At 35.7% G+C, this 11,284-nt stretch overlaps 1 protein-coding gene across 1 annotated transcript in view; it reads left to right on the top strand.

Annotated features, from left to right (window-relative positions):
• LOC101297565 (zinc-metallopeptidase, peroxisomal-like) overlaps positions 1–11,009 on the top strand; it is a 14,210-nt gene extending 3,201 nt beyond the window's left edge. The window contains exons 7-26 of the mRNA XM_004304338.1: positions 341–392; positions 624–746; positions 834–946; positions 1,107–1,269; positions 2,212–2,304; positions 3,610–3,695; positions 4,501–4,587; positions 5,153–5,256; positions 5,624–5,726; positions 5,862–5,957; positions 6,091–6,280; positions 6,415–6,476; positions 6,746–6,850; positions 7,570–7,771; positions 7,885–8,093; positions 8,553–8,677; positions 8,768–8,819; positions 8,902–8,988; positions 9,424–9,546; positions 10,426–11,009. Of these exons, the coding sequence (XP_004304386.1) occupies positions 341–392; positions 624–746; positions 834–946; positions 1,107–1,269; positions 2,212–2,304; positions 3,610–3,695; positions 4,501–4,587; positions 5,153–5,256; positions 5,624–5,726; positions 5,862–5,957; positions 6,091–6,280; positions 6,415–6,476; positions 6,746–6,850; positions 7,570–7,771; positions 7,885–8,093; positions 8,553–8,677; positions 8,768–8,819; positions 8,902–8,988; positions 9,424–9,546; positions 10,426–10,677 (2,427 nt within the window). The 3' untranslated portion in view covers positions 10,678–11,009. The remainder of the gene's footprint in view (positions 1–340; positions 393–623; positions 747–833; positions 947–1,106; positions 1,270–2,211; positions 2,305–3,609; positions 3,696–4,500; positions 4,588–5,152; positions 5,257–5,623; positions 5,727–5,861; positions 5,958–6,090; positions 6,281–6,414; positions 6,477–6,745; positions 6,851–7,569; positions 7,772–7,884; positions 8,094–8,552; positions 8,678–8,767; positions 8,820–8,901; positions 8,989–9,423; positions 9,547–10,425) is intronic.
• The last annotated feature ends 275 nt before the right edge of the window (positions 11,010–11,284 follow it).

Genomic DNA, 11,284 nt, shown 5'->3' with positions numbered 1-11,284 from the left:
ACTCCAGCAGCGTCCCCGACCACTTTCCCTCCCCGCCGAATTCAGTTTTCCGGCGAGATCACCCAAAACTTCAAACAAAGTCGATCTCACCGGAAAACTGGAATTCGGCTGACTCGCCGGGGAGGCAAAGTGGTGAGGGACGCTGTGGGAGTCCACTGGGGTGGAGGCGCGCCCTCGTCGGAGCCGTACGGTGGCGAACAGAGGGACGTCCGCACTTTAAGGCCGGTGCGGACGTGCGCCTCTGATCCGGCCTGTATACATATATATATATTATAGCAGTCTGTCTTTTTCTTCAACACTTGCGTAACCCTTTTTATTTGCATGAAATGTCTCTTAACAGCTTCAGAAGCATCTAAGTGCAGTGGATCATCCTTACCATAAATTTAGTACAGGTCAGCTGTTGATTCTAACAAATATTTCTTTTTCTTAAGCTTGAATTTAAACTTTGGTTATGATAACCCATGTTTAAATTACATTTGGGCTTCCCTCTGAGAACTGTTAGTAGCTGGCTGCTGCTGATTGAATATTTCTCCTCTTTTTTGTTGGTTTACGGAGTTTTATGGACTATTTGTTTAAGAATGTCTCCATGTCTCTTTTTGGGCCTAATCTTTTATATGATTCAGGCAATTGGGATACTTTGGAGGTTCGACCAAAAGCAAAAGGACTTGATACCAGACATGAGCTTATTAAATTCTATGAAGAATACTATTCAGCCAACCTCATGCATTTGGTTATCTATGGAAAAGGTTTCTAGCCAAGTTCAACTACAACAATTTCAGTTTCCCTGTAATTAAGCTGAAATGCTGAAATGTTGCTATTGTGGACATTTTCAGAAAAGCTTGATAAAATTGAAGGCCTTGTAGAGGAGAAGTTTAAGGAAATTCGAAATATTGACCGAAATTCCCTTCATTTTTCTGGTGAACCTTGCACATCAGAACATCTAGAGGTACATGGTTCCACTAAACATTTTTTCGCTGAGTTTAAAGGTTGCTTTGTTACACTTTCCAGAAATCAATAGGCGGGTTGGTAGGAAAAATGTTTGTAACCCTTAGTAGTTAGTACAAGCCCTATATTGAATGCATGTTGCACTTGTGTGTTTATTTCAGATTCTTGTCAGAACGGTTCCGATAAAAGAGGGTCATAAATTGAGATTTGCGTGGCCTATAACTCCAGAAATCCACCATTACAAGGAAGGGCCATGTAGGTATCTTGGTCATCTTATTGGCCATGAAGGAGAAGGATCTTTATATTACATCTTGAAAACATTGGGTGAGTTTTGCAGTATCTGTTACAGGCTTAAGATTCAAGGTTTCTGGCAATTGGTTTTTGTATTTCAGAAACTTTTTAAAGGCAATGATGTATTCCCAATTTTCATTGACACGCCTTATAAACTTCCTAAATATGTGTCTCTGTACGTGTGTTTACAAGATTTCTTTTATATTTTCTAATTGTCATTATGAAGGGAAAATGTAATCTGAAAGTGAACAAAGCTCATGAAACTTTTGCTTCAAGTCTTTGAATCTCAGCTGGTTCTCATTTAAGCAGAGATGTTACTGGAGTTCTGTGCATGAGAATATCATAATATAGGCAGGTAACATTACACAGGGTAGTACAGTCTACACTCTTTTACAATCCACACTCCATCTTAAATTTTTTCTTTTTAAGGAAGACAAAGTTTGGGAGTGAATTTCATTTGAAAAGAAGAAAGAAGTGTGGATTGCAAATTTGGGAGAGTGAATTTCATTCTCCTTACACAATTGTGTTGGTCTACCTCAGTTGTCCATCTTGTACTATTGTAGTGGTATGAAGCGAAGAAATTAAGTTTTCACAATTCTGGATTAAAGTGAAAGTTAGCCCAAACTAGATTGAAGTAGGTGTGGTTTAAGGGGTGTGTATTTAGACGGAAAATTTTTGTTTGCAAGCAGAGTATGTCCAGATACCATATCTCTCTGTATGTTTTTTTTATTATAATTAATTGTATGTTTATCTGTTGGCTTATTAATTTATATATTTTTGAGTTAGAATACCATATTGAACTTCTGAAACCTATGGTTTGACACTAGGATGCATGAATGTTATATCAGCGGAAGTTCTTACTTTTAAAATTACAATTGCCGGGCAAAAATTTCTTATAAAATTAGGATACAAGGAAACCTGCTTGGGCCAAAAGTTAACTTCAATTATTCTTTATTTTTTGAAAATACTATGCAGGATGGGCAACAGGTTTGGCTGCTGGTGAATCAGATTCTACTTTGGACTTTTCTTTCTTTAAAGTAGATATTGATCTCACAGAGGTGGGTCACGGTAAGTTCATCTTTTATATCTTGTTAATTCATTGGTTATTATAACTTGTAGTACCAGAGTAATTCACGATCATACAGGTGGAGACTTGGGACTTCAAATCAAAAGTGATCATTATGGTGCCTCCATCTGTTACTTCTCTTATTTTGTTGTAAAAAGGGAACATAACCAACATTTCTGGGGTGAAGTTGTCAATTCAGTCTTAAACCGTTGCTTTATCTAATTTTCGAATTGTTTACAATTGAAATCAAATCTGAAAAATTGGTGTCCTCCACTCCTTGATCCTGAGGCGTTGAGTTAGGGTATTTGAAGAACATATTTTTGGGTAGCATGAAGCATCTTTTGGTATCATTGATTAATCTCCTTTTCTTTAGTGAGACTATTGTCCAATAATTTCAAACCCTGTGTTTTGAGTTTGAATATATCAAAGTTTCCAATTTTCATCACTTTTTTCTTCGATTCATAAAAGATTGCTAGTATAATTTTCAACAGTATTAAGATTATATATTGGTTTGCACACACAAAACTGTTTGGAATTGAAAGAAAATTCATCCTTGCTACACGCACATCCATGGTGAACCCATGGAAGTTTTCTAGTCTTTGTAAGTTTACCAGTTGGTTTTGGGTTACTGTCTGTAGTATTTCTTAGAGTTTGAAGTTGGTTTACGGTCTAAACCAATGCAACTTGTTCGAATAGAAAGAATAATTGGGAACAGACTGGTTAATGTATTATCATTTGGTGTAGTGGTGGGTAATGCTTAGAAGGCATATCTGTGCCAGATTGCATGTTCAGTGTTTCAGTGAACATGAATCTGTATACCCCAAAAAAAGAAAAGGAATTTTGGTATGGAGCGGTAATTTGAGCTCAGAGTATGTGTTTTATATATGGAAAAACATTGCAAAATCCCAATTTTGGGAAGAAAGACTAAAGAGATGAAAAGTTTGAGAAATCTACCCAAGAAAAGTGATGGCATCCCTACAGAAGCTCGATGGAGCCACCATGATAATAAATTTTGAAAGATTGGATACCTATTTGATTGATTTTGATGTGACCTGTCTGATCACGATTAGTTCAGGTGCAAAGTGCCAATGACCTTTATTCCGTTTTCGGTATTCTTTCATCTAAGCTTCCTATTTGAAAGCTTGGATACCTATTTGATTGATTTTTATTCTTTTTCTGCTAAGCTTCCTTTCACAAGTCCTATAGAGCTTGGGATACTCATCTGACATTTCCATTTTTGTATGTGGCATATTCATAACCTGGAGTATAGTTTCTAGAATATAATTAGTCTTGTGTCTACAATGCAGAGCACATGCAAGATATAGTAGGCTTGCTTTTCAAATACATTTCCCTGTTACAGCAGTCAGGTGTCTGCAAATGGATATTTGATGAGGTAGACATGTGCACAATACCTTTTTCAACTTTTAAGTTAAGATCAATTGTAGCATCTGTTCTCGTCCATAAGAATTATCGATGCATGTGCATATGATATGGCATAATATTGATTAAATTTCTAATAGTTCAATCCTCGGTCAATGTGTCATCCATAAAAACAAATGAACTGTAAGGATGATAATATAAGTTCTAGTTATTGATGCCATCTCTTAATAGCTCTGTATCCTTTTCCATGAAAATCCACATGAATTACTTTGATGTAGTCTCTACAATTGCCACAAATTATATGGCACAAAGCTGTAAAGACAGACTGCCATCGTCATTTCCCTAAATGTAATTATGGCTTAAAGTAGCGATAATTTTAGAGTACTTTAAGATGATTTTGTTAAATGATAAAATTCTTTACTTAGATAGTGAGAGCTGTTGAATATCCAAATATGCTACAAATGAGAGGTAGTTATGTTGTCTTCGATTGATTGTTTGTCTAATATGGTTTATATGCTTTTGAAGTATGGGGTTACGTCTCATTTACGTTTTGTAAATAAACCTTGTTCACGTCACCTTAAAAAGGGGGATGTGTAATTTTATGGTCTCTGACAACACTGAAGGCTTGAGTATAAGCAAGTTATTGACATTTTTTTAATGTCAACTTTTTGTCCACATTGTTGCATCATCATGTTATCTTAACTGCAGTTTGAGTTGCAGTATAAGCAATAGTTTTTGTTAATCATATTCAAATTTGGTTTGGAAATTGTATCTTTGGTTATGTGATGGGCCCTGACATGAGTGTATGTTTACTGAAGCTATCTGCTGTTTGCGAGACAAAGTTTCATTATCAGGACAAAATCCAGCCTATTAATTACGTGGTCAATATTTCATCAAATATGCAGGTAGGCAGTTTAATGTTCACTGTCTTGGCTTCCGTACATATATCTGTGTTCTTGACATTCTATATGTTAGATTATCACATGTATGTCACAAGGTTTTCACTGTTCCTTTAAGGAGGTGATCTCTATGGGTGTAGTCCCCGTGTAGATATAGCAGTTACAATTAAACGTTAGAATGTTGACCCTACACCCGAGGCCCAAGATTGAATCTCCCTACCCAAGATATTTCATGAAAATAACACAATGTACATTGATTCTTTCCCATACGAGGCAATAACATAGGCAGCATTGCCAGACATGAATATGAGATCAATTTTACCATACGCTGTAAACCAACTTAAAGAATGTCCAGCAGAGAACCATTGAATATGACAAGCCAGCCACTAAACAATTTGAAGTATGTTCAATAGCCAAACCACTCAACATGTATAAAGTCTTGTTTAAAAGGGTAAAGTGGGAAATTGGTAGGCTGTAGTCAGCATATTGGGGTTTCTGTTTAGAATTTGCGTTTGTAGAACTGTACTTCTTTATTAGTCAAATCAAATGATAAGGTTGTATCCTTCCACAGAAATATTCTCCAAAAGACTGGCTGGTAAGATCATCATTGCCTTCTAATTTCAGTCCAGACATTATCCAAATGGTGCTGAACAAGCTTTCTCCGAACAATGTCCGGTAAGTCCAACTATTTTGGACTTTTTAGGGGTTGTTAAGTTGAATTTGAACTGTTCTTAAAGCTCCATAAACAATGGCTAGAGTTCTGATTGCATTTTATGGATATATTATTACTGAGCGAAACTACTTTAAGAATTTGGTTTCTTACTGTGATTCACTGCCGTGGAAGTCTAGAATTCAATAATCACTTATCCACATTTGCTGGGGACTGTCTTGTTTTAGTACCAAATAATTTTATTTCGTGTATATGCAGTTGATCTTGCATCTTACCGTCATCATGTTTAATATCAGCATTTAAATAGTTGTTCCATATGGGGATGATACTGAACTGTGATAAGAAGTTAGCTAATATCTCCTCGTTCTACAGAATCTTCTGGGAGTCCAAGAAATTTGAAGGTCATACAAACATGGTCGAGCCATGGTATGGAACTGCTTACTGCATGGAGAGAATTACGAGCTCCATTATTCAGGTTTGTTAGGAATCCTGCTCAAGTGAATATAGTAACACAAGGGCATAAATGATTTTAATTCTTGAAGGTCTTGACAATCATGTAGAAGGAGAAAGAGCACTGTGCTAATCCTGGAAGTTGTGTATTTGATTGCAGGAATGGATAGCATCATCCCCAAATGAGAATTTACACCTACCAGCACGTAATGTGTTCATCCCCACGGACTTGTCGCTTAAGAATGAGAATGAGAAGGTGTGGTGAATAGTAAAAAAAAATTATGACGCAAATTAATCAGTTTATTTATTTATTTTTCCTATAAGTTGTCTCTTTTACACAAGTAAAAAATAATTACGCTAACCTTTGTTATTTGATATCTTTTAATTAGGTCAAATGTCCAGTTCTGTTAACAAAGTCACCATGTACATCACTATGGTACAAGCCTGATACTATGTTTTTCACTCCTAAAGCATACGTCAAGATCGATTTCAATTGTCCCCTTGCAAGTGGCTCCCCTGAAGCAGAAGCCCTGACGACTATTTTTACTCACTTGTTAATGGATTACTTGAATGACTATGGTAAGATGTGTTATTGGAATCATATATGATTATTTAAATCTGGGAATCTCCATTTAATATCCATTGGTCTTGTTTTTGTCTTACACAAAAGGTATCGTTTTCTTTGAAGTGCTTATTTAATCTTTCTTTGTCAGCTTATTATGCTCAGGTTGCTGAACTATACTATGGAATAAACCACACAGAAGGTGGTTTTCAGGTAGATGGTTATTTATATTACTGTTTGGTGTTTCTTCAATATTATTGTCTGCAGTTTCACCATCGATTTGATCTGTTTTTTGGTTTTCGGCATTGCAATCTTGATAATTTTTATTTTTGTATTTCTTTCTGTCATTTTAATTGTTTTTTTTGTGTCACCTCAAAAAAATAAGATTTTGTTTTTGTTTTGTTTTGTGTGTGTGGTGTGTTTGTTTTTGTTTACTCCATAGCAGTTGCATTATTTTGTTTTCTTGTTGCTTGTATTTGTAGGTTACTCTGGTCGGTTACAATCACAAATTGAGGATTTTACTGGAAACAGTAGTGGAGAAGATTGCAAGCTTTAAAGTGAAAGCTGACAGGTTCTCTGTGATCAAGGTAAACGCTCAAGGCTCTTATGTTTAGAAATATTATAGTTAAATCTTTTACATATTGTTCTTAGCATGCGGCTTAACACTTTAAGTGCTGCTACAACAGAAATAGTGATTAGTTCTGTTGGGTTATACCATATTTTCTCCATGTTATCCTACGTTCGAAAGCACCAGTAAAGAATTCAAATATATAGAACACATATCTTTGTTTAGATGTTTAAGGGTTTCCCAGATTCATGTTCTCTTAGACTTGGCGTGGAAGTTTCCGTGATAAAAAAAAAATTAGCTAAGTTGACATTAGAGACGATCTTGTTGTTACTTCAAATTAAGTTGATTATTCATATAATGAAAAAGTTCACTTGAAGGAGGATGCCCAAATAAAGATCCTTGTCACCGTTAGGGACAGGAATCACAGGATTTTCTTATATTTGAGCATCATTAATAACCATTAAGGTTATATATACTTATTATTATTATTTTTTCAATTAAAGCTTTGTGATTAGTTATTAGCATGTTCTTTTTGTTTCTTGTTTATGTTGCTGTAGAACTTTAGTTTTTTAGCTTCTATGCATTTGTTGCATATGGGTGACTTTTATGATGATTTCTTTAAGTAACTTGTTAGAATGGATGATTTGTAAGACATATAACTTGGTAAACAGATATATCAACTGGTGCGTATCTTTGATTGTATCTAACATGTGCTGTCTGCCCTTTTATCCATATTAGGAAATGGTGACAAAGGAGTACCAAAATTTTAAATTTCAACAGCCTTATGAGCAGGCTATGTACTATTGCTCATTAATCCTACAGGACCAGAATTGGCCATGGATGGAACAACTAGAAGTTCTTCCTCAACTTGAAGTTGAAGATCTTGCTAAGTTTGTTCCAATGATGCTTTCAAGGGCCTTCTTGGAGTGTTATGCAGCAGGTTCCCAGATTTTTCTTTTTTCTTTTGAATAGTTGTTAGGTTATAACCATTGTTCTGTTTATTTTACTTTCCATTTTCTAGTTTTGTTAATTGCAAAGGATTTTGTTTTTCAGGAAACCTTGAAAGTAGTGAAGCTGAGTCAATGATCCTGCACGTAGAAGATGTGTTTTTTAAGGGTTCAAACCCTATTTGCCAACCTTTATTCCCATCCCAACACTTCACAAATAGAGTTGTGAAGCTTGAAAAGGGCAAACACTTTATCTATCCCATGGAAGGCCTTAATCCAAGTGATGAGAATTCTTCCCTCATCCACTATATCCAGGTTCGAGTGGTACTTATTACATAAATGAATAAGCAAGAATCAATTGGAATTCTATCATTTCTGCGTCTCACTCAATTAAACTAAAACCTTGAAAGCTGATGTGTTAGAATTTAGAAGCCAATAATAAATAATTCCTTCTCCACTGATTAAAAAGTCCCAAAATTACTTTAATCAACCTCTTATGGATGTTTAGTTTGATCATGCAAATAGGCTTTCAGGCATTAATTCTGGTAACAGAGAGGTTATCCTCACTCCATAGGTTACTCGATGTATCTTCTTTATTGAGTAAACTCTAAACCTATGGTGATTCTTAAATGGGGCTGCAAGTGTTTGTTAGAAAATGTAGCAGTTCCCTCACCTGTCTTGTCATTTTGGATTATTCATTATTCCTATCGAAATAGATAAAACACCAATCGACCAATTATTTTGATAGGTAATATATGCTCTTCACATGTGTAGGTTCATCGAGATGATTTTATGCTGAATGTAAAACTTCAGCTGTTTGTTCTTATTGCAAAGCAACCAGCCTTCCACCAGCTTAGATCAGTTGAGCAACTTGGTTACATAACTGCCCTTTTACAGAGGTATGACAGAAATTCAAATTAATGATTCCCAAGTTCATGCCGTCTGCTTCTTTCTTTTCTTTTATTTAGCTTCATTTTCTCCTGATGTAGGAATGATTGTGGTATCCGCGGACTACAGTTTATTATACAATCCACAGTCAAGGTATATGGCATGCTTCTACATATAACATATGTATACATTATTTCCTTAATTTCTTACTTATATGTTTTATTGCTCTTAACAGGGTCCAGGACATATTGATTTGAGAGTGGAGGAATTCCTCAAGACGTTTGAGAGTAAGTTTTATGAGATGACAAATGACGAATTCAAGGTGAGGTCAACTAGAATCTAGTTTATATTTCTTTATCATATTTGACTGGATAATGTGAATCTTTGAATAACTGTGAGTTACGGTTCTGAAAGTCCAACCAGCATTCTAATTAATGTTAAGAAAGAGTGAGTATTGTGATATCCCTCTTCCACATTGTCATACGAGGCAATCAAAACACAATGGCAATTAAGATGGCCAGCAAACTCAATAAAAATAGGATTTTTGAGGCATAAAAGGTTTCAGGGGTCACCTTGTAGGTCTCTTTGAACTTCCCTAACACGCTTCCCCACAGTCAGAAGACATAATATATTTCCAGTTCAGTGACATAAACAAGTCTGTTGTGTTTCGTTCTTTGAGATATGCCTTATATCTGCGAGTCCTAGAAGGCTCAGATATTTTCTGCAATAATTGACTGCTGAATTGTTTGTTATGTAGAGCAATGTAAATACTTTGATCGATATGAAGCTTGAGAAGCATAAGAACTTGAGGGAAGAAGCTGGATTTTATTGGAGAGAGATTTCTGATGGGACCCTCAAGTTTGATCGGAAGGAAGCAGAGGTATGAACATCAATTTAACTTTTTTGCATGTCATTGAAAAGATAATCTAATTTTCAGCATGTATATTTGTCCTAGTATAATGCCAGGTACATTCTCAAAAAAAGAAAAAAGAAAAAAAGAAATAGTATAATGCTAGGTAATTAATTCATTTCATACCATTGAATCAAATAATGTCCTCATCAGGCCATGTCATTGGCCCTAACTGAGAGACAAAGGCCATCATAAAGTGCTTATGAAACTTTTCTAACTGGACTGGTGCGTGTATTATTTCTAGTATTACTGCGTAAAATTCCATATGCAGCAGCAATTTGAACCTTGTTCAATTGTTATGATGACACTGACAATGATGGCATAAACCCTAAATGCACACCACACGAGAATACATGGGAATTCATTTGGGCCACCCGGTTTATAAGACCTACATTTCGTGTCATCTGACCATAACCTTTCACCACACTGTCTTGTGGACCAGACACTTCCAAAACTCTTATGTGGACCATCACACCTTATGGAAGGCCTGAAACCTTCCCACTGTGTGGTCAGCTTTTCTTATTTTCTCCGTTTTTGGCAAAAAGTATAGCAGGTTTTTGCGTCAGAATTCTTTTTAACCCCATAACATTAGTTTCAGTGAAAGAAAAACATAATTACTTTCCTGCATGTATTTCCTACATTCTTAGACTTGATAGATGAGCAGAAGACAAAGAAATTTGGTGAAAACACAACAATAGTAACAGCAACAGAACCTTACTCCTAGCAACAGAATCATAGGTTATATAGCTTTGACCTTGAGGGTGTGGAGTTTCCGGGTATAGAATTGACCTTATTGGTAATTTGCAAAAAAAAGAAAAATGGTTACTGATTTTAGATGGTGCTGAACAGATTGCAGCACTGAGGCAGCTTACACAACAAGAGTTGATTGACTTTTTCAATGACCATATTAAAGTTGGGGCACCTCATAAGAGGTCATTGAGTGTACGAGTATATGGGAATCCCCATTCCTCTGAGTATGCATCAGATAAAAGTAACTCTGTGCAACCTTGCACTGTCAATATTGATGATATATTCACTTTCAGAAGATCACAACCTCTTTATGGTTCATTTAAGGGAAACTTGGGTCATGTGAAGTTGTAGATGATTCAGAATATGGTTTCTGGATTACACAAGATAAGTTATTTGTATACCGAAGATTGTACACAGCAGCAGAAAGACAGCTCAAGAAGTTCATTGACAATGAAGAAAAAGTTTAGAAGATTTGAAAGTGACAAATATTGTCCTTGTATTTTTCAGTAATTTTTTCTTACAGAAATTAGAAACTTGTCCCATTAGCAATGCTTTATTCTTTGTATTCTATGTTGAGCTACTTTGTTCTGTAATAAAGTTAGGGATCCTCAAATAAGAAACACAGAACCAAGAATTTTATGTTGTCATACAAATTGCGTTGGAATCTTTACATTTTCTTGCAACTCGCACCTGATTTAGCCACTGGCAATTATTCTTTTCTACACTTGCTATGGTTGGTAAAATGCTACTTTTGTCTTTATGTCCTATGCTGAGGACAATGAATCCCTCTTTCTGGTGCTCAAGCAGCTGACAATGTGTAGCGCACCACTAGCAGTTATACACCAATCATAAATCCACATCCAACTCCATCAAAAATCGACAAACGTAACTAAAATGGGAACGGAAAGAAACCGTATCAATCCTTGAACAAAACTTTGCTCAAAGTCCCTCGGCCGCA

The sequence above is a fragment of the Fragaria vesca genome, linkage group LG6 (assembly GCF_000184155.1).
Source record: "Fragaria vesca subsp. vesca linkage group LG6, FraVesHawaii_1.0, whole genome shotgun sequence".
NCBI classification, from domain to species: Eukaryota; Viridiplantae; Streptophyta; class Magnoliopsida; order Rosales; family Rosaceae; genus Fragaria; species Fragaria vesca.
This window is presented reverse-complemented; position numbering and strand designations above follow the sequence as displayed.